Source organism: Hoplias malabaricus, chromosome 14, assembly GCF_029633855.1.
Source record: "Hoplias malabaricus isolate fHopMal1 chromosome 14, fHopMal1.hap1, whole genome shotgun sequence".
Taxonomy (NCBI): domain Eukaryota; kingdom Metazoa; phylum Chordata; class Actinopteri; order Characiformes; family Erythrinidae; genus Hoplias; species Hoplias malabaricus.
In genome coordinates, this window is record NC_089813.1 from 12,407,507 (window position 1) to 12,434,933 (window position 27,427).

At 41.0% G+C, this 27,427-nt stretch overlaps 2 protein-coding genes, 1 long non-coding RNA gene and 26 other non-coding genes across 30 annotated transcripts in view; 1 reads left to right on the forward strand and 28 right to left on the reverse strand.

The window, feature by feature from the left end:
- Positions 1-12,560, forward strand: part of LOC136666265 (ninjurin-1-like) — a 226,383-nt gene extending 213,823 nt beyond the window's left edge. The window contains exon 2 of the mRNA XM_066644363.1: positions 12,421-12,560. Within this exon, the coding sequence (XP_066500460.1) occupies positions 12,421-12,560 (140 nt within the window). The remainder of the gene's footprint in view (positions 1-12,420) is intronic.
- On the reverse strand, positions 194-265 carry trnat-ugu (transfer RNA threonine (anticodon UGU)). The gene has a single exon. It is a non-coding gene; the product is annotated as a tRNA-Thr (tRNA).
- trnat-cgu (transfer RNA threonine (anticodon CGU)) lies at positions 470-541 on the reverse strand. Its single transcript has one exon. It is a non-coding gene; the product is annotated as a tRNA-Thr (tRNA).
- Positions 882-953, reverse strand: trnaa-ugc (transfer RNA alanine (anticodon UGC)). The gene has a single exon. It is a non-coding gene; the product is annotated as a tRNA-Ala (tRNA).
- On the reverse strand, positions 1,411-1,482 carry trnaa-cgc (transfer RNA alanine (anticodon CGC)). Its single transcript has one exon. It is a non-coding gene; the product is annotated as a tRNA-Ala (tRNA).
- On the reverse strand, positions 1,751-1,822 carry trnat-ugu (transfer RNA threonine (anticodon UGU)). The gene has a single exon. It is a non-coding gene; the product is annotated as a tRNA-Thr (tRNA).
- Positions 2,027-2,098, reverse strand: trnat-cgu (transfer RNA threonine (anticodon CGU)). The gene has a single exon. It is a non-coding gene; the product is annotated as a tRNA-Thr (tRNA).
- On the reverse strand, positions 2,439-2,510 carry trnaa-ugc (transfer RNA alanine (anticodon UGC)). Its single transcript has one exon. It is a non-coding gene; the product is annotated as a tRNA-Ala (tRNA).
- trnaa-cgc (transfer RNA alanine (anticodon CGC)) lies at positions 2,968-3,039 on the reverse strand. Its single transcript has one exon. It is a non-coding gene; the product is annotated as a tRNA-Ala (tRNA).
- On the reverse strand, positions 3,308-3,379 carry trnat-ugu (transfer RNA threonine (anticodon UGU)). Its single transcript has one exon. It is a non-coding gene; the product is annotated as a tRNA-Thr (tRNA).
- On the reverse strand, positions 3,584-3,655 carry trnat-cgu (transfer RNA threonine (anticodon CGU)). The gene has a single exon. It is a non-coding gene; the product is annotated as a tRNA-Thr (tRNA).
- trnaa-ugc (transfer RNA alanine (anticodon UGC)) lies at positions 3,996-4,067 on the reverse strand. Its single transcript has one exon. It is a non-coding gene; the product is annotated as a tRNA-Ala (tRNA).
- On the reverse strand, positions 4,525-4,596 carry trnaa-cgc (transfer RNA alanine (anticodon CGC)). The gene has a single exon. It is a non-coding gene; the product is annotated as a tRNA-Ala (tRNA).
- On the reverse strand, positions 4,865-4,936 carry trnat-ugu (transfer RNA threonine (anticodon UGU)). The gene has a single exon. It is a non-coding gene; the product is annotated as a tRNA-Thr (tRNA).
- Positions 5,141-5,212, reverse strand: trnat-cgu (transfer RNA threonine (anticodon CGU)). The gene has a single exon. It is a non-coding gene; the product is annotated as a tRNA-Thr (tRNA).
- trnaa-ugc (transfer RNA alanine (anticodon UGC)) lies at positions 5,553-5,624 on the reverse strand. Its single transcript has one exon. It is a non-coding gene; the product is annotated as a tRNA-Ala (tRNA).
- On the reverse strand, positions 6,082-6,153 carry trnaa-cgc (transfer RNA alanine (anticodon CGC)). The gene has a single exon. It is a non-coding gene; the product is annotated as a tRNA-Ala (tRNA).
- trnat-ugu (transfer RNA threonine (anticodon UGU)) lies at positions 6,422-6,493 on the reverse strand. The gene has a single exon. It is a non-coding gene; the product is annotated as a tRNA-Thr (tRNA).
- Positions 6,698-6,769, reverse strand: trnat-cgu (transfer RNA threonine (anticodon CGU)). Its single transcript has one exon. It is a non-coding gene; the product is annotated as a tRNA-Thr (tRNA).
- trnaa-ugc (transfer RNA alanine (anticodon UGC)) lies at positions 7,110-7,181 on the reverse strand. The gene has a single exon. It is a non-coding gene; the product is annotated as a tRNA-Ala (tRNA).
- trnaa-cgc (transfer RNA alanine (anticodon CGC)) lies at positions 7,639-7,710 on the reverse strand. Its single transcript has one exon. It is a non-coding gene; the product is annotated as a tRNA-Ala (tRNA).
- On the reverse strand, positions 7,979-8,050 carry trnat-ugu (transfer RNA threonine (anticodon UGU)). Its single transcript has one exon. It is a non-coding gene; the product is annotated as a tRNA-Thr (tRNA).
- Positions 8,255-8,326, reverse strand: trnat-cgu (transfer RNA threonine (anticodon CGU)). Its single transcript has one exon. It is a non-coding gene; the product is annotated as a tRNA-Thr (tRNA).
- Positions 8,667-8,738, reverse strand: trnaa-ugc (transfer RNA alanine (anticodon UGC)). The gene has a single exon. It is a non-coding gene; the product is annotated as a tRNA-Ala (tRNA).
- Positions 9,196-9,267, reverse strand: trnaa-cgc (transfer RNA alanine (anticodon CGC)). The gene has a single exon. It is a non-coding gene; the product is annotated as a tRNA-Ala (tRNA).
- Positions 9,536-9,607, reverse strand: trnat-ugu (transfer RNA threonine (anticodon UGU)). The gene has a single exon. It is a non-coding gene; the product is annotated as a tRNA-Thr (tRNA).
- trnaa-ugc (transfer RNA alanine (anticodon UGC)) lies at positions 10,070-10,141 on the reverse strand. The gene has a single exon. It is a non-coding gene; the product is annotated as a tRNA-Ala (tRNA).
- Positions 12,561-15,279: 2,719 nt separating the features above from the next.
- Positions 15,280-16,740, reverse strand: LOC136666583 (uncharacterized). Its single transcript, XR_010795390.1, has 3 exons — positions 16,698-16,740; positions 16,392-16,460; positions 15,280-16,028 (listed from the first exon to the last, which is right to left on the reverse strand). It is a non-coding gene; the product is annotated as an uncharacterized lncRNA (long non-coding RNA).
- A 1,398-nt stretch (positions 16,741-18,138) lies between these two features.
- On the reverse strand, positions 18,139-27,021 carry LOC136666233 (sushi domain-containing protein 3). 2 transcript variants are annotated; one of them, XM_066644318.1, is made up of 5 exons: positions 26,590-27,021; positions 23,724-23,912; positions 22,483-22,630; positions 21,336-21,530; positions 18,139-19,803 (listed from the first exon to the last, which is right to left on the reverse strand). In XM_066644318.1, the coding sequence occupies exons 1-5, from the start codon at positions 26,672-26,674 to the stop codon at positions 19,488-19,490; spliced, it is 933 nt and encodes a 310-aa protein (XP_066500415.1). In that variant the 5' UTR covers positions 26,675-27,021; the 3' UTR covers positions 18,139-19,487. The 2 variants fall into 2 exon arrangements, with proteins under 2 accessions (XP_066500415.1, XP_066500416.1); XM_066644319.1 differs by lacking the exon at positions 23,724-23,912.
- Between the last annotated feature and the right edge of the window lie 406 nt (positions 27,022-27,427).

Genomic DNA, 27,427 nt, shown 5'->3' on the forward strand with positions numbered 1-27,427 from the left:
GTGCAAAGCACTCCGTCTAGAGCTGAGGGGTTTGGTTTTATTTCTATCTTTTTTTTTATTTTTTACACCTCAAGAGACATGTGCGTGAACTGCACTGGCTGGAGTTACGGCTGAGGCAAAGTCTTCTTCTTACAACAACTGTTATTGCTACGTAGGCTTTTGTTTCCGTTTCTCGGCATGCGTTCTTTAAAAAAGGCACGAACGGGAATTGAACCCGTGATCTTCGGTTTACAAGACCGACGCCTTGCCACTTGGCCACCGCGCCCTGGCCTGTGCTCATTTTTTGTGCGGAAAATTTGGGACAACCAAACGGCACCTTCCTGCCTAGCAGACGGAAGAACGAAGCTGCAAAACGCAGCAAAGGTCACGGAGATTTCACTCGCGCTTTTGCCAAACTGCTACGTCTGTATCGGAACGCAGAGTTTTTCAGAACAGCGTTGGCTTATGGTCCCCATCCATGTCAAAGGAAAGGCACGGACGGGGGTTGAACCCATGATCTTCGGTTTACGAGACCGACGCCTTGCCACTTGGCCACCATGCCTAGCGTAAACGGTGATGAGCCGGCTCGAAGCTGCATATTTCAAATAGCTTTTTAAAACACGAAACTGACATTCTTTTTACGCTGGACACTGAACCCAAGACCTCAAACATGCAGTGAATGTGCTGTATCGCGGAGCTACATCTCCAGTGCTTGCCACGATGATGAATAGGAGAAAGGACTATGCTAAGGAGGTGCCCTGTAAACAAGCACATGCTAGGTTGGACTTGTTAACAGGAAGCAGCACATGTATGCTTCAGAACGTTGAGGGATACGAGCGGACGATGTCTGCGTTGCGCGTTACAATTAACCATAAAGCAGATGCACAGCTGACCAAACAGCATGGAGATGCAGGGGATCGAACCCTGGACCTCATACATGCAAAGCATGCGCTCTACCACTGAGCTACATCCCCAACTGGCAAACGGTTGGGCTGCATGAACTGTGAGCTAATGTCGGAGCTCAAGTAATTCTTAATTCTCCTAAGAAATCTGACAAGTACGCTAGAGGCATTTTAGGTGTGTTTTATTTTTCTTTCTCTTTCCGCCACCTTAAAAAATTCATGGGCAGGGATCAAAGTCAGGATCTTAGCTTGACAAGTAAGACGTCTTATGACTTGGCCATCGTGCGTCCGGTTGTAACATCTAACTAGGCAGGACCCTTAGGGCAAATCTGTCTCTAAGAAGCTGAAGGAAAAAAAAAAACACCACAAAATTCTTACACAGGTAAATGATGAAGCATGCTAAGAGGAATGAGAGTTCTGGCGCTCTAAGAAAATAATGCTGTAGGGGCAGAGAACGCTTTGTTCGAGGTTGCCATAACAGCGGGCAACCTTTGCACTGCCGGGTTCTCCATACATAAAGCTGCCTGCTTGGAGATGCTGGGGATTGAACCCAGGACCTCATACATGCGAAGCATGCGCTCTACCACTGAGCTACATCCCCTGTACGGGGCGTGAGAGAGGATAAAACCAGGGAAAGTACGCCGAGACGCAGGGGAGTGAAGGTTGCACGGCATGCGTGCAAAGCACTCCGTCTAGAGCTGAGGGGTTTGGTTTTATTTCTATCTTTTTTTTTATTTTTTACACCTCAAGAGACATGTGCGTGAACTGCACTGGCTGGAGTTACGGCTGAGGCAAAGTCTTCTTCTTACAACAACTGTTATTGCTACGTAGGCTTTTGTTTCCGTTTCTCGGCATGCGTTCTTTAAAAAAGGCACGAACGGGAATTGAACCCGTGATCTTCGGTTTACAAGACCGACGCCTTGCCACTTGGCCACCGCGCCCTGGCCTGTGCTCATTCTTTGATCGGAAAATTTGGGACAACCAAACGGCACCTTCCTGCCTAGCAGACGGAAGAACGAAGCTGCAAAACGCAGCAAAGGTCACGGAGATTTCACTCGCGCTTTTGCCAAACTGCTACGTCTGTATCGGAACGCAGAGTTTTTCAGAACAGCGTTGGCTTATGGTCCCCATCCATGTCAAAGGAAAGGCACGGACGGGGGTTGAACCCATGATCTTCGGTTTACGAGACCGACGCCTTGCCACTTGGCCACCATGCCTAGCGTAAACGGTGATGAGCCGGCTCGAAGCTGCATATTTCAAATAGCTTTTTAAAACACGAAACTGACATTCTTTTTACGCTGGACACTGAACCCAAGACCTCAAACATGCAGTGAATGTGCTGTATCGCGGAGCTACATCTCCAGTGCTTGCCACGATGATGAATAGGAGAAAGGACTATGCTAAGGAGGTGCCCTGTAAACAAGCACATGCTAGGTTGGACTTGTTAACAGGAAGCAGCACATGTATGCTTCAGAACGTTGAGGGATACGAGCGGACGATGTCTGCGTTGCGCGTTACAATTAACCATAAAGCAGATGCACGGCTGACCAAACAGCATGGAGATGCAGGGGATCGAACCCTGGACCTCATACATGCAAAGCATGCGCTCTACCACTGAGCTACATCCCCAACTGGCAAACGGTTGGGCTGCATGAACTGTGAGCTAATGTCGGAGCTCAAGTAATTCTTAATTCTCCTAAGAAATCTGACAAGTACGCTAGAGGCATTTTAGGTGTGTTTTATTTTTCTTTCTCTTTCCGCCACCTTAAAAAATTCATGGGCAGGGATCAAAGTCAGGATCTTAGCTTGACAAGTAAGACGTCTTATGACTTGGCCATCGTGCGTCCGGTTGTAACATCTAACTAGGCAGGACCCTTAGGGCAAATCTGTCTCTAAGAAGCTGAAGGAAAAAAAAAAACACCACAAAATTCTTACACAGGTAAATGATGAAGCCTGCTAAGAGGAATGAGAGTTCTGGCGCTCTAAGAAAATAATGCTGTAGGGGCAGAGAACGCTTTGTTCGAGGTTGCCATAACAGCGGGCAAACTTTGCACTGCCGGGTTCTCCATACATAAAGCTGCCTGCTTGGAGATGCTGGGGATTGAACCCAGGACCTCATACATGCGAAGCATGCGCTCTACCAATGAGCTACATCCCCTGTACGGGGCGTGAGAGAGGATAAAACCAGGGAAAGTACGCCGAGACGCAGGGGAGTGAAGGTTGCACGGCATGCGTGCAAAGCACTCCGTCTAGAGCTGAGGGGTTTGGTTTTATTTCTATCTTTTTTTTTATTTTTTACACCTCAAGAGACATGTGCGTGAACTGCACTGGCTGGAGTTACGGCTGAGGCAAAGTCTTCTTCTTACAACAACTGTTATTGCTACGTAGGCTTTTGTTTCCGTTTCTCGGCATGCGTTCTTTAAAAAAGGCACGAACGGGAATTGAACCCGTGATCTTCGGTTTACAAGACCGACGCCTTGCCACTTGGCCACCGCGCCCTGGCCTGTGCTCATTCTTTGTGCGGAAAATTTGGGACAACCAAACGGCATCTTCCTGCCTAGCAGACGGAAGAACGAAGCTGCAAAACGCAGCAAAGGTCACGGAGATTTCACTCGCGCTTTTGCCAAACTGCTACGTCTGTATCGGAACGCAGAGTTTTTCAGAACAGCGTTGGCTTATGGTCCCCATCCATGTCAAAGGAAAGGCACGGACGGGGGTTGAACCCATGATCTTCGGTTTACGAGACCGACGCCTTGCCACTTGGCCACCATGCCTAGCGTAAACGGTGATGAGCCGGCTCGAAGCTGCATATTTCAAATAGCTTTTTAAAACACGAAACTGACATTCTTTTTACGCTGGACACTGAACCCAAGACCTCAAACATGCAGTGAATGTGCTGTATCGCGGAGCTACATCTCCAGTGCTTGCCACGATGATGAATAGGAGAAAGGACTATGCTAAGGAGGTGCCCTGTAAACAAGCACATGCTAGGTTGGACTTGTTAACAGGAAGCAGCACATGTATGCTTCAGAACGTTGAGGGATACGAGCGGACGATGTCTGCGTTGCGCGTTACAATTAACCATAAAGCAGATGCACGGCTGACCAAACAGCATGGAGATGCAGGGGATCGAACCCTGGACCTCATACATGCAAAGCATGCGCTCTACCACTGAGCTACATCCCCAACTGGCAAACGGTTGGGCTGCATGAACTGTGAGCTAATGTCGGAGCTCAAGTAATTCTTAATTCTCCTAAGAAATCTGACAAGTACGCTAGAGGCATTTTAGGTGTGTTTTATTTTTCTTTCTCTTTCCGCCACCTTAAAAAATTCATGGGCAGGGATCAAAGTCAGGATCTTAGCTTGACAAGTAAGACGTCTTATGACTTGGCCATCGTGCGTCCGGTTGTAACATCTAACTAGGCAGGACCCTTAGGGCAAATCTGTCTCTAAGAAGCTGAAGGAAAAAAAAAAACACCACAAAATTCTTACACAGGTAAATGATGAAGCCTGCTAAGAGGAATGAGAGTTCTGGCGCTCTAAGAAAATAATGCTGTAGGGGCAGAGAACGCTTTGTTCGAGGTTGCCATAACAGCGGGCAACCTTTGCACTGCCGGGTTCTCCATACATAAAGCTGCCTGCTTGGAGATGCTGGGGATTGAACCCAGGACCTCATACATGCGAAGCATGCGCTCTACCAATGAGCTACATCCCCTGTACGGGGCGTGAGAGAGGATAAAACCAGGGAAAGTACGCCGAGACGCAGGGGAGTGAAGGTTGCACGGCATGCGTGCAAAGCACTCCGTCTAGAGCTGAGGGGTTTGGTTTTATTTCTATCTTTTTTTTTATTTTTTACACCTCAAGAGACATGTGCGTGAACTGCACTGGCTGGAGTTACGGCTGAGGCAAAGTCTTCTTCTTACAACAACTGTTATTGCTACGTAGGCTTTTGTTTCCGTTTCTCGGCATGCGTTCTTTAAAAAAGGCACGAACGGGAATTGAACCCGTGATCTTCGGTTTACAAGACCGACGCCTTGCCACTTGGCCACCGCGCCCTGGCCTGTGCTCATTCTTTGTGCGGAAAATTTGGGACAACCAAACGGCACCTTCCTGCCTAGCAGACGGAAGAACGAAGCTGCAAAACGCAGCAAAGGTCACGGAGATTTCACTCGCGCTTTTGCCAAACTGCTACGTCTGTATCGGAACGCAGAGTTTTTCAGAACAGCGTTGGCTTATGGTCCCCATCCATGTCAAAGGAAAGGCACGGACGGGGGTTGAACCCATGATCTTCGGTTTACGAGACCGACGCCTTGCCACTTGGCCACCATGCCTAGCGTAAACGGTGATGAGCCGGCTCGAAGCTGCATATTTCAAATAGCTTTTTAAAACACGAAACTGACATTCTTTTTACGCTGGACACTGAACCCAAGACCTCAAACATGCAGTGAATGTGCTGTATCGCGGAGCTACATCTCCAGTGCTTGCCACGATGATGAATAGGAGAAAGGACTATGCTAAGGAGGTGCCCTGTAAACAAGCACATGCTAGGTTGGACTTGTTAACAGGAAGCAGCACATGTATGCTTCAGAACGTTGAGGGATACGAGCGGACGATGTCTGCGTTGCGCGTTACAATTAACCATAAAGCAGATGCACGGCTGACCAAACAGCATGGAGATGCAGGGGATCGAACCCTGGACCTCATACATGCAAAGCATGCGCTCTACCACTGAGCTACATCCCCAACTGGCAAACGGTTGGGCTGCATGAACTGTGAGCTAATGTCGGAGCTCAAGTAATTCTTAATTCTCCTAAGAAATCTGACAAGTACGCTAGAGGCATTTTAGGTGTGTTTTATTTTTCTTTCTCTTTCCGCCACCTTAAAAAATTCATGGGCAGGGATCAAAGTCAGGATCTTAGCTTGACAAGTAAGACGTCTTATGACTTGGCCATCGTGCGTCCGGTTGTAACATCTAACTAGGCAGGACCCTTAGGGCAAATCTGTCTCTAAGAAGCTGAAGGAAAAAAAAAAACACCACAAAATTCTTACACAGGTAAATGATGAAGCCTGCTAAGAGGAATGAGAGTTCTGGCGCTCTAAGAAAATAATGCTGTAGGGGCAGAGAACGCTTTGTTCGAGGTTGCCATAACAGCGGGCAACCTTTGCACTGCCGGGTTCTCCATACATAAAGCTGCCTGCTTGGAGATGCTGGGGATTGAACCCAGGACCTCATACATGCGAAGCATGCGCTCTACCACTGAGCTACATCCCCTGTACGGGGCGTGAGAGAGGATAAAACCAGGGAAAGTACGCCGAGACGCAGGGGAGTGAAGGTTGCACGGCATGCGTGCAAAGCACTCCGTCTAGAGCTGAGGGGTTTGGTTTTATTTCTATCTTTTTTTTTATTTTTTACACCTCAAGAGACATGTGCGTGAACTGCACTGGCTGGAGTTACGGCTGAGGCAAAGTCTTCTTCTTACAACAACTGTTATTGCTACGTAGGCTTTTGTTTCCGTTTCTCGGCATGCGTTCTTTAAAAAAGGCACGAACGGGAATTGAACCCGTGATCTTCGGTTTACAAGACCGACGCCTTGCCACTTGGCCACCGCGCCCTGGCCTGTGCTCATTCTTTGTGCGGAAAATTTGGGACAACCAAACGGCACCTTCCTGCCTAGCAGACGGAAGAACGAAGCTGCAAAACGCAGCAAAGGTCACGGAGATTTCACTCGCGCTTTTGCCAAACTGCTACGTCTGTATCGGAACGCAGAGTTTTTCAGAACAGCGTTGGCTTATGGTCCCCATCCATGTCAAAGGAAAGGCACGGACGGGGGTTGAACCCATGATCTTCGGTTTACGAGACCGACGCCTTGCCACTTGGCCACCATGCCTAGCGTAAACGGTGATGAGCCGGCTCGAAGCTGCATATTTCAAATAGCTTTTTAAAACACGAAACTGACATTCTTTTTACGTTGGACACTGAACCCAAGACCTCAAACATGCAGTGAATGTGCTGTATCGCGGAGCTACATCTCCAGTGCTTGCCACGATGATGAATAGGAGAAAGGACTATGCTAAGGAGGTGCCCTGTAAACAAGCACATGCTAGGTTGGACTTGTTAACAGGAAGCAGCACATGTATGCTTCAGAACGTTGAGGGATACGAGCGGACGATGTCTGCGTTGCGCGTTACAATTAACCATAAAGCAGATGCACGGCTGACCAAACAGCATGGAGATGCAGGGGATCGAACCCTGGACCTCATACATGCAAAGCATGCGCTCTACCACTGAGCTACATCCCCAACTGGCAAACGGTTGGGCTGCATGAACTGTGAGCTAATGTCGGAGCTCAAGTAATTCTTAATTCTCCTAAGAAATCTGACAAGTACGCTAGAGGCATTTTAGGTGTGTTTTATTTTTCTTTCTCTTTCCGCCACCTTAAAAAATTCATGGGCAGGGATCAAAGTCAGGATCTTAGCTTGACAAGTAAGACGTCTTATGACTTGGCCATCGTGCGTCCGGTTGTAACATCTAACTAGGCAGGACCCTTAGGGCAAATCTGTCTCTAAGAAGCTGAAGGAAAAAAAAAAACACCACAAAATTCTTACACAGGTAAATGATGAAGCCTGCTAAGAGGAATGAGAGTTCTGGCGCTCTAAGAAAATAATGCTGTAGGGGCAGAGAACGCTTTGTTCGAGGTTGCCATAACAGCGGGCAACCTTTGCACTGCCGGGTTCTCCATACATAAAGCTGCCTGCTTGGAGATGCTGGGGATTGAACCCAGGACCTCATACATGCGAAGCATGCGCTCTACCACTGAGCTACATCCCCTGTACGGGGCGTGAGAGAGGATAAAACCAGGGAAAGTACGCCGAGACGCAGGGGAGTGAAGGTCGCACGGCATGCGTGCAAAGCACTCCGTCTAGAGCTGAGGGGTTTGGTTTTATTTCTATCTTTTTTTTAATTTTTTACACCTCAAGAGACATGTGCGTGAACTGCACTGGCTGGAGTTACGGCTGAGGCAAAGTCTTCTTCTTACAACAACTGTTATTGCTACGTAGGCTTTTGTTTCCGTTTCTCGGCATGCGTTCTTTAAAAAAGGCACGAACGGGAATTGAACCCGTGATCTTCGGTTTACAAGACCGACGCCTTGCCACTTGGCCACCGCGCCCTGGCCTGTGCTCATTCTTTGTGCGGAAAATTTGGGACAACCAAACGGCACCTTCCTGCCTAGCAGACGGAAGAACGAAGCTGCAAAACGCAGCAAAGGTCACGGAGATTTCACTCGCGCTTTTGCCAAACTGCTACGTCTGTATCGGAACGCAGAGTTTTTCAGAACAGCGTTGGCTTATGGTCCCCATCCATGTCAAAGGAAAGGCACGGACGGGGGTTGAACCCATGATCTTCGGTTTACGAGACCGACGCCTTGCCACTTGGCCACCATGCCTAGCGTAAACGGTGATGAGCCGGCTCGAAGCTGCATATTTCAAATAGCTTTTTAAAACACGAAACTGACATTCTTTTTACGTTGGACACTGAACCCAAGACCTCAAACATGCAGTGAATGTGCTGTATCGCGGAGCTACATCTCCAGTGCTTGCCACGATGATGAATAGGAGAAAGGACTATGCTAAGGAGGTGCCCTGTAAACAAGCACATGCTAGGTTGGACTTGTTAACAGGAAGCAGCACATGTATGCTTCAGAACGTTGAGGGATACGAGCGGACGATGTCTGCGTTGCGCGTTACAATTAACCATAAAGCAGATGCACGGCTGACCAAACAGCATGGAGATGCAGGGGATCGAACCCTGGACCTCATACATGCAAAGCATGCGCTCTACCACTGAGCTACATCCCCAACTGGCAAACGGTTGGGCTGCATGAACTGTGAGCTAATGTCGGAGCTCAAGTAATTCTTAATTCTCCTAAGAAATCTGACAAGTACGCTAGAGGCATTTTAGGTGTGTTTTATTTTTCTTTCTCTTTCCGCCACCTTAAAAAATTCATGGGCAGGGATCAAAGTCAGGATCTTAGCTTGACAAGTAAGACGTCTTATGACTTGGCCATCGTGCGTCCGGTTGTAACATCTAACTAGGCAGGACCCTTAGGGCAAATCTGTCTCTAAGAAGCTGAAGGAAAAAAAAAAACACCACAAAATTCTTACACAGGTAAATGATGAAGCATGCTAAGAGGAATGAGAGTTCTGGCGCTCTAAGAAAATAATGCTGTAGGGGCAGAGAACGCTTTGTTCGAGGTTGCCATAACAGCGGGCAACCTTTGCACTGCCGGGTTCTCCATATATAAAGCTGCCTGCTTGGAGATGCTGGGGATTGAACCCAGGACCTCATACATGCGAAGCATGCGCTCTACCACTGAGCTACATCCCCTGTACGGGGCGTGACAGAGGATAAAACCAGGGAAAGTACGCCGAGACGCAGGGGAGTGAAGGTTGCACGGCATGCGTGCAAAGCACTCCGTCTAGAGCTGAGGGGTTTGGTTTTATTTCTATCTTTTTTTTTATTTTTTACACCTCAAGAGACATGTGCGTGAACTGCACTGGCTGGAGTTACGGCTGAGGCAAAGTCTTCTTCTTACAACAACTGTTATTGCTACGTAGGCTTTTGTTTCCGTTTCTCGGCATGCGTTCTTTAAAAAAGGCACGAACGGGAATTGAACCCGTGATCTTCGGTTTACAAGACCGACGCCTTGCCACTTGGCCACCGCGCCCTGGCCTGTGCTCATTCTTTGTGCGGAAAATTTGGGACAACCAAACGGCACCTTCCTGCCTAGCAGACGGAAGAACGAAGCTGCAAAACGCAGCAAAGGTCACGGAGATTTCACTCGCGCTTTTGCCAAACTGCTACGTCTGTATCGGAACGCAGAGTTTTTCAGAACAGCGTTGGCTTATGGTCCCCATCCATGTCAAAGGAAAGGCACGGACGGGGGTTGAACCCATGATCTTCGGTTTACGAGACCGACGCCTTGCTGAAGGAAATAAAAAACACCACAAAATTCTTACACAGGTAAATGATGAAGCATGCTAAGAGGAATGAGAGTTCTGGCGCTCTAGGTGTCTTTAAGAAAATAATGCTGTAGGGGCTTTGGGAGAATTGAATGCTTTGTTCGAGGTTGCCATAAGAGCGGGCAACCTTTGCACCACCGGGTTCTCCATACATAAAGCTGCCTGCTTGGAGATGCTGGGGATTGAACCCAGGACCTCATACATGCAAAGCATGCGCTCTACCACTGAGCTACATCCGCTGGATGGTGTACGTGAAAGGATAAAACCAGGGAAAGTACACCAAGACGCAGGGGAATGAAGGTTGCACGCCATGCGTGCAAAGCACTTCATCTAGAGCTGAGGGGTTTCGTTTTATTTATATCTTTTTTTTTTTCCTTTACACTTCAAGAGACATTTACGTGAACTGCACTGGCTGGAGTTACAGCTGGGGCAAAGTCTTCTTACAACAACTGTTGCTACTAGGGCTGCAACTAACGATTATTTTGATAATCGATTAATCTGTTGATTATTTTTTCGATTAATCGATTATTAATCGGATAAAAAGGAAAACAAGCCAAATTTGATTTCCAGCATTTTATTTAGTAAACCAAACTGTCTTTGTACAAATCTTGTTTCCAACAACTCACATAAAAAATTAAATGTATGCTACATTGAGTACAAAAAATTAATTATTTTATAGCAGCAGAATCAATGTTAAGAAACACATAAAATCTTTTTTTATAATGCGCAACCAGCATTTCTTTATATTGTTATGTTAAACAAAATGCTTTTCAAGTATTGAATTTACAGATGGTGAACAGTTCAAATGTCTTTTTAAAGTTAATAATTACTGATCTAAAATGCAGACAACAATGCAGGCAAATTGAAATTACATAAATGGATAATGGGTGATCCTGCCTTTTCCTGAGAATAAAAGGGAAATTCAACTAACACATTTGATCAGATATTGTTAAGATATTTAAGATTGTATAGAACTAATGTTGTAATTGTATAAGGAACACACAACTTACCATTATTAAAAATTAGTGTTTACATGAAGAATTAACCTGACAGTTACATTATTTTTATATTTATCAATATTTAATAACACAACAGTGTATGTAATGTAAATATACTCTTGGCTGTGATACTCAAACACTAAGAGTCAGAAAAGACCTTGAAAAAGGCTTTAAATATATTATTTAAAAAATGTTTGGATTTTTTTTTAACTGAATGTAACTGCCGCCACATTTAAGGTGGAACGGAAAACTCGCTAAATACAAGAGTGATATAAATTTACTAAAAATGAGACATCTTGCTTAACTACTCTAGCAGGCTGTAGTGACATTGAGTGAGAGAGAAAAATAGAACTCGTCACTAACGTTAGCTTGACTAAAACTACGGATTGTTTTGGAACTGCTGATCGAGCTGACACATTTAAGGTGGAAGAGAAAAAAATGTGGGGGGGGGGCGTGCTAAGGCTTTTTTCGCTAAACGCTAAGAAAAACAAATGTTTAACTACTCTAGCATGTTCTAGTAACATTGAGTGAGAGAAAAAGTATTCCAATTCAGTGCGCGCACATCTCTCATCTCTGCCCCATTCTCTCCTTCTCTATCTTCTCTCTCTCATCTCTATTTTATCTCTCTCCCCCTTGGGTAGCACCCCTGCCCATCTTTATGATTCTTTCTCCTTTCCAAATATGGTGAATGTAAAGGTTGGTCTACATTTGCATGTTTAAGGGACTAAGGGAGGGGTAAAATTTATAGTCTCCTATGCTCACTGACAGCTTATCCTAAACATTTCTCCTTTTGGAGCACAGACATAGAGCATGCATCTAAACCTATAGAACAGTGAACATTTCTTAATACTGCGCTTAAGGCCTTATGTTTATATATACCTCAACACTGAACTCCAGACATTAAAACATTCGAGAACCGACAATTCCAGAGTTGCTTTATGTTATCATCACAGGTTTTCATCCACAGCTCCCATTCACATTAAATGGAAGTTCTGTTACTGATAGGTGGTAGCTTTATGACAAGCTCCTCCTCCCTGTGTAACTGTTGCTATTCACAACATCATCATCAGTATTGGCTGCCATCAGAGCATGGAAATTAGCAAGAATATTATTTTATCCTTGAAAATCACTATATTGTTACGTCTCCTTTTTCTACCTATACAGTATCTTATTATTATTATTATGGTGCTTGAACATACAGACAAAAAGTGTTTTGAAGGTCTCCGTAGTGACTATGTATTTTTGAGTAAATCAGATGTGCCATTTTTAATGAAAAATACATTTATTGAAATGTACCAAATACTCCCATAGGAATGCAGTGTGTCTGGAAACTTTTAACCCAAATTACAGACTGCTCTGATTTGTTCAATTCAATTAATTTGTTCAATTTGTTCATGAGTCATGTGACCCACTAAGCATTTTGGACTTCCGTTGGTACAACTCTCCCACTATAAGGCTCCAGGTATGTGTGCCCTTAAACATGTCGTTTAATTAGCCTTAACATATGTTTTTTGTTGTAGTAAAGTGGAATCTGAACGATGAAACGCAACAGTGCCAGCTAAACCTCATGGAGAATATTGCCACAAGTTGTGTCTTCATTATTGTGGTAATCAACATCTTCATAACAGCATTCGGGGTTCAACGGTCTAACAAGAATTAGTCTTGAAGGCATTCAAACTTACAGGTAAACACCATAGAGGTAAATACACTCACATAAAGAGTTCCCTTAAAAGGCAATACTTGAGGTATCAGGTCTGATATCACTGCAGCAAATCAGCTGGCAAATCATTAGGTATTCTGCAATAATACTGTCCTAAAATATACTCATTAGTCACAATATTAAAACCGATGACAGGGGAATAACACTGAAAATCTTGCAACATTGCCCCCTGTCAATGCATGAGATCTATTAGACAACACCTAGAATGTCAGCTATTGAACTTGATATGTTAAGCTAGAAAAAAAAAGAACAAGCATAAATATTTAGTGGCTGGTACAGTGGTTAGTACCAACCACTGCTGGTTCATGGGACAAGCATGAAGAATGTTGCAAGAGAATGTTGGCCACTGAGGTGCATAGGCAATGAAGGCTAGTCCATTTGGTCAGTTCTCACAGAAGAGCACAAATAGATCATGATAGATCATGATAAATCGGTAGAGGAAAGGTATCAGAATACAGAGTGCATAATGTATATGAGGGGTGGCACACAGCTCCAGGGACCTGGAGGTTGTGGATTCGATTCCTGCTCCGGGTGACTGTCTGTGAGGAGTTGGTGTGTTCTCCAGTTGCTTGGGTTTCCTCCCACAGTCCAAAAACACATGTTGCAGGTGGATTGGTGACTCAAAAGTGTCCATAGATGTGAGTGAATGTGTGTGTGTTGCCCTGTGAAGGACTGGCGCCCCCTCCAGGGTGTATTTCCGCCCTGTGCCCAATGATTCCAGGTAGGCTATGGACCCACCGCGACCCTGAATTGCATAAGCGGTTACAGATAATGAATAATGTATATGAGGCTGCTTACACACAGAAAGTGGTGTGTCAATGCTGACCCCTGTCCACTTCTGAATGCTCCTATATTTATTACATGAATATCATGTCTGAACCATGGTGCAACGGAAGAATGTGGTCTGACCACCTGATCACTTACCAGTGACCAGTGGAAAACATGGCACCAGGACTATGGGAAAAAGGCAAGCCAGTTGAGGCCGTAGGATGCTATGGCAATGTTCTGCTGGGAAACCGGGGGCCTCCAGGATTCACGCAAATGTTAGTTTGACACTTACCACCTAACTAAACATTGTTTCAGAGCAAATACACCTCTTCATGGCAATGGTATTTCTTAATGGCATTACTTTCATTCAGCAGGACAATATGCCCTGCCACACTACTATATTTGCTTAGGAATGGTTTGAAGAACATGACAACATCTTTAAGGTGTTAACTTGATTTCTGAACTACGTCTATGTAAGACTATGTCTTAGACCATTTTTGGGACATGCTATTGTAGTCATGCTGTTGTAGGTTATCCCTGTTTTACTCTAGTTTTCCTACAAAGCCACTTTTGTCTTGAAAACACACAAACACCAGTGGTGGACACAGTAATGAAGTGAATGTAATTTGTTACTGTACTTAAGTAGTTTTTCTGTGTATCTGTACTTTACTGGAGTATTTTATTTTGGGTGACTTTTTACTTTAACTTCACTACATTTCATAGTCATATATCTTACTTTCTACTCCACTATATTATGAAAAATCTGTTGTTACATTTGTCTCATGCGTACATAAAATAAACTTAAATTTCAAAATGAAAGAAGCACGTAATCACACCAATCAAGTTTCAGTGCATACTTTGTTCAATTGGGTCGGCCTACACAGAGCTCTCCAGTTCAGCATCAGTGCAGCTGCAACAAGTGCCAGCGGGCATGCATATGCCAAAATGACAGATGAAAATCCAAACCTGGCGCAGCACCCCTGGCATCGTCATGCACCTTTTTTTGTGAATTTATACAAACTCTTTCCGTGTTTTTGTGAGTTCATTTATGAACAAATGCCTACTATGCTTAAATTTCTTTTTTACATTAAACTTGTAACTAAGTTGCCAATAAATCTTAAATCAAAACGGCTTGTTCACAAAACGCAATTTCACAGCAGTTCAATTCTATCTAATGTTCAAATTTTGCCTTAAGTGTTTTATGCTTTATTAAATTATAATAGCTATCAGATTAATTAATGATAGTGTATTTAAATATTGGTGAATCAAGAGTGACTCAGATGTTTTTTACCTAAATGGAGTCAATTAATCCAGAGTTTGGTTAAACGATAATTAAACATTATTCATTCATTGTCTTTAAGCACTTATCCTGAACTGAATAAGCGGTGGGTTGGGAACCTACTCAGAATTACTGGGCGCATGGTGGGAAAACTCTGGCGGAGGCACCAGTACTTTGCAGGGCAACACACACTCACACATACCTATGGACAATTTTGGGTCATCGATCTACCTACCAATGTGTGTGTTTGGACCGTGGGACAAAACTGGTGCACCCAGAGGAAACCCACATGGACACGGGGAAAACACATCAAATTCCTCAGACAGTCAGTCAGAGCAGGGCTTAAACTCACAACCTCCAGGAACTTGGAGCTGTATAACAGCAACACTACCTGTTGCACCACCACACAGGTAGAAATTTAGTGAAAATCTAAACAGAGAACTTTTACTTTTACTGGAGTAAAATTTGACCTTGAGTACTTTAACTCAAGTACTTGCTTTGTGGACTTGGTCCACCACTGACACATACAGACACACACACACACACACAGGGTTAAAGCAATAAAATCTTTTTATTTTCCATTTCAACATTCTAAAACCTGTAATTGTGTAGGTATAAATACAAGACTGTCTTCTAATTTAATTTTATTCATAAAAAATTACACTCAAGGGTAGAGGAGTTAATTTTATTAAGTGTTCGATAGAATTTAGCATTTAAAAAGTCAACCACCTGATTTACAAGCTATGGAGCATGTCTGTATTTGTGGGGAAGGTTGGCCTTGTTTTGACCAATTAAAGCAGTAGAAATGCTCAATGAGGTGTAAGCTTTTTAGGCACTGATCGGTAATTCAACATTAAAATTAGTTCTATTCAGTAGTAGGGTGACACTAAGTAACATCAACTATGTTGGCCTTAGTGTGACTTGATGTAACCAAAAAAGCCTATACATGTAAATCATATGAGTAACGTTGCGGATTAGCTTTTACTAAAACCAAAACATATGATAAGGTTTTAAACCAGACTAAAAAGACACTCTATTAAAGAGCATACAAAGATTACATCTGTTCTTAGAACAAACTAGTGACTGTTTGGAATTAAAACAAATCTAAGCAAGTTACCCTCTAAATCGTTATTTACAGAATGTACACAGATTTTGTTGGTGAGTAGCTGATAACAGTTTTTGCTCAACCTGATTTGACATATCTGATATAGAGAACGTCTGTACTGAGTGTGCTTATTCTAATCATATTTCTTGTTCCTTTTTGATACCACTGTCTTAGTAGGACAGAAGTAAATCCTTTGCATGTTGGTCCAGTCCAAACACTGTACAGCTGAGCACAGAACCAGTCACAAACATTCCCTCTGTAAAAGATAGAGTTGACACTATAAGATCACACAAAAATAATTGAATAAAATAAATGTAATTGCCTAATTAATTAGACAGTAGGCTTTACCATTATGGTAGTGAATTAAGGCCAGACTCAGAGCTATGCTAAAACAACAGAGAAAGAAGAAAGAACCTGGGGAATTCAGAGAAAAATATATGGCAAATGAGATATTGAACATAGGGAAATACTGGACAAATACTGGACAAAGAGGACAATTAAAAAAACAGGAAAGTAAAAAGCTACTGGTTAAGCCCAGTGAATTGTTAGCACTACAGATGATATATGCACCTAGTGTATATGAATGAACAAGTAAGTAAGGACGTGTGCAAGTGTTTACCCCTGTTGTTAAGTACACATCGCTCCTTGCAGAAGGGTTTATGGTTAGTTCCACTCAACTCTGTGGCCTCTATGGATAAAGTGTATTAAAACATTGTATTACAACATTAACTATAAGCTCATAAACTATAAGCATTGTCACCTCTTTAGGAATAAGCATTGCCATCAGTATGGGATGCTCATTCGAGTTCAATACGCACACTGCCAAGCATTAGTATTTATATAACATTAACACCTGACATCACAATTTCTCCAGAGACCGAAAACAATAAAAGGAAAAAGTATACATTCATGTGGTTGGTTTTACCTCTGTGAGACACACGTGTGGGGAGGCTAAGGTAAAGGTCTTCATTATGGAGATGTAATGCTCGATAAAACTCATGACACGCTTCTTCTCCTTTCCCCTGCAGATGGTTCAGGAGTTCAGACAGACGTGTGGCAGCAGGCACATTCAAGTTACGGAACTACCAGAAAATAGAACAGCATTGGTTTTCACTATACGCTTCTCCTTGGTGTTTAGACAATTTTTAAAATGCAATATAGGGTTACACAACATATAACACACACTGATGTAATCTTTGGAACGCTGATATCATAAAAGGCTGTAATATGCACAAATATGCAAAGGAAGCTAACTAATCACAGTGCAGTTTTTGAGATTCATGGCTGCTGAATTTGCTACCTGTAGCTGTGTACAGAATATTACTGGAACAATTTTAGCTTTTTATTTTAAACTTGATCATATGTCTACTTTGGCTTTTCTGGTTATGTTTCAGTATTTCAGTTTGCAGTATTATTGTAAATATGTAAGAAGATACTGTGTGCAGCTGTAGTTTTAGAAAGAAAGTACAGATCATAGGGAATTCTAGTCTAATACAGGTGTCAAGTATTCCTCTGTACATACCTGCTGGCATTGAGAGATGTTTTTCTTTTGTATTTAGAGGGACTTTCATTGTATTTGAAGGGTTTGGTTTTTATTGGTTTGGGTTCTGCTTATAATGTATGGGGTTTTGGTGCTGAATGTGGATTCCACATGTTTAAATTTGAATAATGTCCGGCAAATATCCATCCCAGACCACCTCCTCAAGTGACCACAGTAATGCAGTTTAAATCTTTAGTGTCACCTCTCCACCTGGTATTCTCCATTTCCTTTTAACATGCACATTTGTTCTCATTCTGTTTCTGTTTTTTTCAGTCCTCCTATGTCATATTTCTGTGCTCACGTTTCTGATTTGCTAAATCCTGAAGACAAGATGAGCCCCCCGAGACCGAAACTCACAAAAAGAGATTTCTGAATGAAATTACAGACCTGCCATTATGGAAATGGGGCGGATTTCTCCGACTGTGCCGACGCGTCACTCGTTGAACTCCGATAAAACGGAGCACCATAACGGAAAGAGCCGAAACGTGCCGAGCTCCGACGGGTCAGTCCGATCCTACACATGCTTACGTGAGTCTTAAAAGCTCATGTTAATTCATTAATGTAACTATTCTGAATAATTATCTGATTTTACATAACGGATATCCCTTATGTTCAATCCGCTTATTTATGCAATGTCACCCACAAAACACACACCGAACTAGAAATTCATAACCTGTTCTTTTTAAACCCTGTTCTTAATGTCCACTGAGGGTCGCTGTATGATCCGTTACAAACCAAAGAAGCACGAATACACACAAATTAACAGTCTACAACCAAAATCATTATGTTGAAAGAAATTGTTGCACACTTTCACACAATTACCCTGCACTTTATATATTAAAACGGCTTTCAAGTTTCCAGAGTTTACATTTCCAGATACCATGCAGTCACAACAAAGCACAGAAATGTTTGCAGGAATTTTAGGCTAATAAAACTTGCCTCCAATTATGTTTACGGACAATTTTTATGTTAAATTCACATTTTGTATGTTAAATATAATATTATCCACTGAAATTATAAGCAGCTGATAAAACCTGCTAATTGTCAAAATGGCTACAAAGGACTGAGGCCTGTGTAAATTTCCACCACATAATTAAACATCTTAACATCTCTCTCTGTCACTCGTTCACACTCACACACACTTATATACAAAGATCTAGCTCACAGGATATACTACTGGAAAAGTATTAAACAACTTGCTTCCTAAAAGATTTGCACAGTACTATACGTTGTTATTGTCAGATAATCAGAACAAAACATCTATTTCGAAAACTGCAACTTTACAGGTAAAAGAAAAACCTAATTTAGTAATTGGAACAAGGCTTTAAGGATCACCACTATGCATTTTGAAAAAAAAGAAAGATAGATAAGAATAGAGATGTTGATGAAGTTTCTGACTGCAATAAATAGTACACAGTCCAGTTATGTCCAGTCACTGGTCATTGTTCACAATGTCCATCTCGCTGTGTCTGTATGGGGTTTCCTCTAGGTGCTCCAGTTTCCTCCCACAGTCCAAAACGACACGCGTTTTTAGGTTGATTGGCCATGTTAAATTGTCCATAGGTGCGAGTGTGTGAATGAGTGTGTGTTGCCCCGCAATGGACTGGCGCTCGATCCAGGGTTTGTAGGCTCCAAACACACACCGACCCTGAACTGGATAAGCAGTTACAAATAATGAATGAGTGAATGAATGAATGAATACATGAATGAATGAACACATGATTTGTATTAACCAATCTATAGCCTTGCCATTTTTGCTAATTTTAGATATTGAAATATATCCATCAAGATAACCTGGACAAAAAAACGGACCAGCACTGTTATGTTTCATCTCACATGATTTCATTTTTGTAGTTACAATGTCAGGTTCGTACTTTGCCTAATGACATTACTTCCTTAATGAACAGGGGAGTCCGGAATATTCGATTAGGACTGGAAAAAGTTCAGAGGAAAAAAAATAATTCTAAGCACATAATTTACATTTTTTTTATTCAGAAGCTTATCTTAAGGCACAGATGATTAAAAAACCTATAAGATTCATTCTCAGATAAGTGCCAATGCCAGAAATAAAGGCCATATTATTCTAAGTGACAACCTAACCTAACAGTTAGGGATTGCCTTCTTATTTACCAAACAAGAAAGTTCCATCAGTCTGATTTATTCCATATTGGCTGTTCATACAGATATAACCCAGATAGGTGGGCTTTTTGGGTCCTTTTGTTGGCCTTTCCAGAATGGGTCCTTCAGGCTCTGTCCACTCACACCTGAGATTGCAGTGCCCTCTGTGACCACCAAGGTTGGTATGGATTGTTTCTGTGGTAGTTGTTCTGAAGTAGGGTCATATCCACTGCAGGGAAGAGGGTGTGTAATGTGTGTTCTAAATGGCTGTAGAACACAGGTAACCTGTGTGTTTATAAACGAGGTTGGAGGCATCACTTCTAGGGGAGGCTGGTTTGTAGGGACGGTCAGAGGGTAGTCTTGCTGGTGAAATCTGTGAAGCAATTATACTAGGTGTGAGAACATGTCTTAAACAGTAATATATTTTTAATATTTTATTTGTCTTGTGCCTGTTCCCAATATTTTGCTTGTCTAGGAAGTGTGGGTTTTTGTATCCTACTGCATGCTTATGTGCATGTACACTGAATGATCACTGGATTAGGAACACATACCTTGTATCTGCACTCACTATCTAATTTATCAGTTCCACCATACTTTGTAGTTCTACAATTACAGACTGTAGTCCATCTGTTTCTCTGCATACTTTCTTTTCCTTATTTCAACCTGATCTCCTGTATAATCAGTGGAGCTAATAAAATAGACAATGAGTGCAGATACAAGGTAGGTGTTCCTAATCCAGTGACCGATCTGTGTAAATTTATGTGCAAGGACTGGTAGGAACCTTTTACTTAGTTTCATGTAAGTAGTCAAAGGTAGTAGATTTTTACTTCTACTAAATCCTAGTATATGCCATTTTTAGTTGATAATAGTTATTTTTGCTGTGACTATCTGAATTTTTATCTCTTGATATTCCTATTTATATTCCGATATTTCAGGTATTCCTATCGATGTGAGGATTTTGAGTAATTGAATTTAGAATGCATGTCAGTACAGAGCTCTGGTGCAAAATCTGTGTACTTTAACATGCTGTTACAATTGAAAATTCATTCAAAACATGTCCTCTGTATTTTAATAAAAGCTGGTAAATAAAGGTGACATTTGTGATTAAAACTTTCTAAAGTTCTAAGGATGTTTACTCACCATTTGCTAGCTCTCCAGTCAGTTTGTGTGCTCAAAATAAGTTTTGATATGTTTACAAAGCCCCAGTATAAATGGATAAAAAACACCAAGGGTCTCAGCCCAGTATGCTAGGCTTTCTCTCTTTGCTCATGGCAGAAATGGCATCTGGATGTTTTTAGACACCACATCCAAACATGGAAAAGCATGAATATGAGGATATTGTCCTATTCCTGTACCATATTGTTTTATTTTAGCTGTAGATGGAACTAACTCTAGAGAGTGCTGCTAACTGCATGAAAGTAAGCACAGACCGAAAGGGCCACAAAACTAAACAACTCTAGTAACACACAAGTTTCTATGGTAATTCAAACAGTGAATAAAAACTTACAGACATGTTAAACATCTTTACACATACAAGCAACAGACGTTTTTTCCAACACAGACATGCAATTCCACCTTAAAAAAAACATGGGACTTCAGAGTGTAATTAAACGAGAGAACAGTGTTTCCCCACAATTGTAGAGGCTGCTGTTAAAGATGTCAAAATTGAGACCAATTGGGCAAGTATTTAATTAACACATTTCCTAAGATACTAATTTGAGAGTTTGTGCTAACTTCATACTGGTTTCACTCTGACTGCCTATTTGAGTATGCTAGCATTGAGCTGTGTTTGAGTCATTTTAAAGAAGTAACACTTAGTTTAGTTGGGTTGGGTTTAGACTATCATCAACCTTCATGTGTGCGTATTATGTTAGCATATGTGTGTTGAGAAATTTGGTATTATACCTGTACGCATCTTCCACATAACACAATGACTGTGGCTGGACATTATTTGCAGACTGATGATTAGAATGTTGGGTATGTTGCTGTGGTCTGCTGTTGTTATTGTTGTTGTTTCTGCCTTTGTGTCTGTAGAATGTTTCTCTCATTTCCTGTTGGTCCATTTGCTGCCAATATTCGGCAGCTTCTTTCTTCCTCTTCCTACATGCAAACAAATACACATACATAGAGTAAGAAAAAACGCACCTAAATATACTCACATGCTACCACTTATGAACTTGGGATAAATTAATCTTTTAGAGCTTTCAGTAATTTCAGAAGAGTCATTCTCTGCAGCTTAGCTGCAATCCAAATTTATGTTTGATTTACTCTCAGATTTTTAAAAATATATATATATATAATATTTTTTATTTGTTGAAACCCATTTGGTGCATCATTTTTCAAAATGGCACAGACTTTCCTTTTTCAATCATTTATGCTTGCAGTATTGGCAAATAGAGATATTAATACAATATTTTGTTAAATTAACAAGTTTTTATTGAAGCATTTCCTTTTAGATATGCATCTAAACATAGGTTATCCTACTCAGACTACTCAAACATTTTACTGCCCCATATTAAGTAATACATGTCTAAGAGCATCACATCATATATTCAGAGTCTGGGGCATTTTTAAAGCCTTTTCAATCCATAGCATGGTGCATTCTTTGAAGCAGAGAACATGTTTTGGAAAATGTTTGATGATGCTGCCCCTGAAATTCTGATATGAGACATGCTGTTTAGTGGTTTGACAAATGTTCCGTTGGTCAGAAGAGGAATAGCTAAGGTGGACTGAAATAAGGCAGAAAACAAAATGATGTTACAGGCCTGGACTGGATTAATTTCTTCATTCATTCTGCTGGTATTGAGAGATAGTATCGGGCTGGTGTCATCTCTAATAGTTGATCCTAAAAAACATCCAGTAACATTTATACAAATTGCACTGACTATGATATAGGCAGAATCTCTTTCTCTCTCCATTTCCATACCGTTCCATTTTTGTACTCTCATTCTTCCTTCCCTTGATTGTCTCAGCTTTAACACCTTTCTATTTCCTACATCTTTTGCTCTTCTCCCATCATACATTTTCCCTCTTTTTTCCTCCCTCCTCTCACCTTTCCATTCGTCTCTTTTCATCTTTTCTCACACACTTCAGCAGGCATGAAGTGATGAAGATGATGCTCATGAAGATGATGATGGCTAAGCTGATGATGGACGCGAGCACAGCCAGATGGAAGCCTTCATCCTCAAACTTTGAGACAGCTAAAGAAGGGGGAGAGGAAGACATTATTGATCATTAGCAGTATTTAGAAAACTGGAGAAGGGAAAAAGGTGATATTTGAAATCCCAAAAAATATAAACTGTATGCCTGCATGCTACATGCTGCAAATTTTAGGAAAAGCTCCCTGCAACCCAGAGTGCCACTTGAAGGGAAGTTTTATTCAGATATAAGTAATCTTTTAAAATAAAAATGCATATTAAACAGAATAAATATTAAAATGAGTAAAATAAAAATAAAAATAACACAAATATATAATGGCTAACTCAGATAGACTGTGATTTTATAATTCTGCCAATATGACCAGGATTGGAGAAAAAATATATAATAGGATTTATTCAGGGAACATGAACAGTGGTGTATTAGATCTTGAAGGCATTAAATTACAACACAAGGTGCAAAACCTCAGTTTAGTCTTTAACAGCATGAGGCAGATATAATGTATAAATTTGCATGGTACTGGATGAGTCACAGGAAATGAATCCTGCAGTGCTGGCAGTTTCCCTGCTTTATGTTCTCTGAGCATTGAATATATTGTGAATGCTATCTACTGTATAACACAGAAGGTGGAAAGAGTGGTTTAGGAGACATAGGCCTATTTTTGCTCTCTCGCTGACATTCTCTCAGTAACACATTCTCACATTCTTGACACTTTTTTCTTGTTTTCTTTCCTCAAACGTTGCTCACTTGTCAGTCACCCCCGCCTCTTTTTTTGAGATATGGCAGATTTTGTGAATAATCAACCCAAAAGCATCACTCAAGGATTATAAAGGTCATACGTAGCATGCTCGTGTACAGTTTTATGAAATGATACCACATGCCTTGTTAAATGTAATGTTTTGTTGATTTTTTATGTGAAAAACTAGTTAATACAACATCTACAGGATCAAACATAAATATGATTTTTCCAAAAATCACAAAATATGAAAGGTGTCATAGCACTTGCACAGACAATGGTTCATGTTTTTACATTTCTCCAAAAAAAACCCAGCATAATATTTATTTAGAATTTGCAGAAACATGTACTTATTTTAACTGAGAAAATCACTTTTAGCACATCCGGTGTGTGTCTCTTACGTTTACACTCAGGCATTCCTCCTCTCCAGTGTGTGATGTTGCTGTCTTGTACACAGGACAACAGTCCACCACTGACCGCACGGTGCTTATAGGGGCACAGCAAAGTCATCACTGTGCCAATGCTAGTGCCATTTCCAGACACTAGCTTTAGTGTACCCAGACCCAGAGGTGGAATAGGAGTACACTGACCTAGCAGAGAAAAACCGAATATCTTCAGAGTACAGAACACACAGCACTGGAATTCTAAGACTGAAATAAATTGACAAGTAGGCTGTATCTAGATTTGAGCTTCCTGAAAAAATTATTGGCATGCATAGTGTCTTAAATTCTCTAACATTCTTCTGAAACTCATAGATCCTGCTGTAGGAGTTTGATAGTAAATAGGTATCTATTTAAAAATTACTTAACTAGAGGCACAATTTTGGTTGGTAGACAAAAACAGTACAAACAGCACAAATTCGTCTTTACAAATCAACACAGAAATGCATTATAACAAAACTTCTTGCTAGTACAAATTCTATATATGTTAATAGAATGTTTTAGTTAGCATTAAATGTTTAAGTGAGTTTTGTATATTTTGTCATTTTCAACTTTCAACATAGATAACCAGAAACTGCTGCTTGCAATGAATCGTTATTTTTTTAACTGTTTAAAAAAACTGATTTCAATACTGGAACATTCTGACCATCATGCATCCCTAATTCAAAGTTATTTACTAACTCAGAATAACTGCAAGGAGTGGGAAGGTGTGCAATAGAATGTGTAAGTGTTAGAATCCCACTTTGTGTTTTATGCATCCAGTCTGCATCTATGCTCAAAATATAAATAAAGCTATTATATGCATTTATTAATCTATAATAATTATGTCAATATGCTCTAGAAATCAGACCTTTTATTCATTTTCACATATTCAATTTAAACAGTCTTCATTTCATTCTCTCTTGATATCTTAAATTAAAAAGGGTAGTTTGGAAGGTATTTATGTTGGGCTTTACACATGTTATGATAACAACTGGGGAATAAGAAATTCTAATGTCATTCTAATGACACTCTCTGTCTTAGATTCTTAGAAAGGAAGACAAACACATACACCCACACCCAAACAGCCTTGTAGCTTATCACAGTTCTGTGTAGAGCTGTTGTTATTTGATAAGGAAATGTGTTTCCTGCCTCACATCTTCCTCACAGTGTCATAGAAATGAGGTACTGTGGTACTTTGTATGTGAAATGGCACAATAAGGTGTATTCCCTGCACTGTCAGAAAAACTTTTTACTGTGGTTGTACCCTCAAAGGTATATATTCTGTACCTTTAATTATGGTACATAATTGTACCTCATTCTATTATAATTGTAGATTTTAAAGTTGTGTTGATTTCATACATCCCATTTAATCTCTGGGACTTATATTATATTATTTTATTTTACACGGTTCTATAAGGAAAGCTTACAAATATTCCTCTCTGCTTCTGTAAAAGAGAATGAAATGTACCTTTAGCAAACCAAACTGGACCACTGTTGTAACTTTTAAAGGTACATTTTACCCTGTTTGTACCTTTATTGACAATAAGGTACACCCTTTATTTCTAATGTATGAAATACACATTTCTAATGTATGTTCCTTTATTCTGAGAGTGTGACAGAAAAAAATTGAAAAAAAACCCCAAACAGCTGCATATTTAAGCAAAACCAGTATATATTACTCAGGAATTATATTACAGCCTCCTCTGTTTCTAAACTCTCTGTCCATTTTTATCAACTCCTAATAGGTTTAATTTCGTGGTTCATATGTTGATATGTCCTGTTATCCAGCACCAAACCAGCATGAATTAAATAAACCAATAAACTCCTTTTCGACAAGTTAACACAGTGTTTCAGTGATATGCTTTCATCAATATACAATATGAATCAAACAATACAGTACCTTGCACCCTCTGTCTAAACAGCTCTTTTCAGAAAGCCGTTTTCCTTTAAATGTGAATGAGCCACAGCTCACTTCAACTTGAGCACAGGAGTGAAACCATAATCAGACGCTTTATTTTTTTGCCATTTTCACTTGGTTTTCTTTATTCTCTGTTCTCATTTTCACCATTTTCACTCAGTAATTTTGTTTCTCTGTGTTTGTTGTGTTTTTTTGGCTCAGTGAAAAAGTCTTTGCACACTCCCATTAATGTGGGAGACACAGAGGAGGAGGTGAGATATTTCTCTCTATCTAGAAGCAGCACAAATTTTATATTTATTTTATGTTTATAATATATATGTATTTTAAATTCATGCTATTCTAACCGTTATTTCCGTTGCAATTTCACTTGGAAATTACCTGAACAGATTCAAAAGACAAGTTGTAAAAGACATAAACTAAAATAAATATGAATATATCAGCTGTTTAAAAGATGGCCTACAAATATCAGTCAACAGTTACACTAAACCACCCTAGGGCGTTATTTCCGTTTAAATTCACACAAGAGATATTTCCCATTTGCACACATTGTTTCCTGTGCTTTGTGCTTTCTGTTGAAAAGTGGACATCATCAAAAAAGTGTAAAATAGTCCCCATTTCAGCTAATTCATTACTGCCTACTGAGAACTGATATCTTGCACTTGTTAGGCATGTTTTTTCCTAATAGTTTGGTTGAGGACTTAGCTAACGTACAAGAGATTCGCTAACACTTGGGTTGTTTTAATGTGTTATATAAAATATTACACAACGGACACTATGTTTCAAAATATAACAACAACTACACAGTTTTAAAAATCGTAAAAACAAAATCTAAATGTAGGTTGTTATTTTTTTAGAATTACAACGTAAAAGCATCTAACTACGAAATGTACACACATGACAGACTACATGTTTTCCCGCTGTGTTTACCTGTCTGGTTCCGAGTCCATTTCTCATCTTCCAACGCTATTTTGGACTTGGTCTCCCCAGAAACCGAAGCGTTGAATGAAGCCATCGTTATGCGCTCCAGATCCTGCCCCCACCTGGAGCTCCCGAGCCGCTGGTGTTAACGACGTTACTTGGTTTTAGTGTGTGGGTCCTGTCACTCTGATTTCATTTGTGTGTGTGTGTGTGTGTGTGTGAGAGAGAGAGAGAGAGAGAGAGAGAGGGATGGGGAGGGGGGGGGTTAGTGAGGGCAAACCGTTCTCAGAGTCAGCAGACAGAGACAGACAGACACCCTGTCATTCAGACGGACGGTACAGAGGATCAGTCCGATCACCTTTAGCTCAGTGAAAGCGGTTCAGTCGGGCGTTTGAAACCGTCTGTGTCAGGAGGCGTAGCTAACTTCTACCACTTGCAGAGGCATCTTCCGCTGTTTCACAGCAAGCAGCCAGTGAACATACATCTCAGAAAACCACAACACGAACAATGCAACAATAAAATCGCTACTCCTGCACACAGAAGAGCTTACTGCAGTTAGGAGTAGCTTAACTGCATCTTTTAAGTTTACATCTATTACATTTACAGTTGACATGTATATCATTTCTATCACAATATCTCTGGGCTATTTTTTTACATAGATTTACAAAACTCAGAGGCTAATGTTAATTGCAGGCTGTTAACTGTACAGTAGGTTTATGAAATGCACCGGAAGAATATGGGCATTTTTTAAAAAAATTAATAAATATAGATATTACAATCCACATAATGTGTTATTCCTCTCACAAATCTAGCATTGTCCTTGGTTCACTTTCTGGTCTTTTTTTCA

Bases quoted from the DNA above. Each gene is read 5' to 3' on its own strand.
- LOC136666233 (XM_066644318.1), bottom strand. From the start codon at position 26,674: ATGGCTTCATTCAACGCTTCGGTTTCTGGGGAGACCAAGTCCAAAATA. The intron at 22,631-23,723 runs GTAAGAGACACA...CCCCTTCTTTAG, and splicing joins AGGAATGCCTGAGTGTAAAC to CTGTCTCAAAGTTTGAGGAT. The intron at 21,531-22,482 runs GTGAGAGGAGGG...GTTTGCATGTAG, and splicing joins GAAAAGAGACGAATGGAAAG to GAAGAGGAAGAAAGAAGCTG.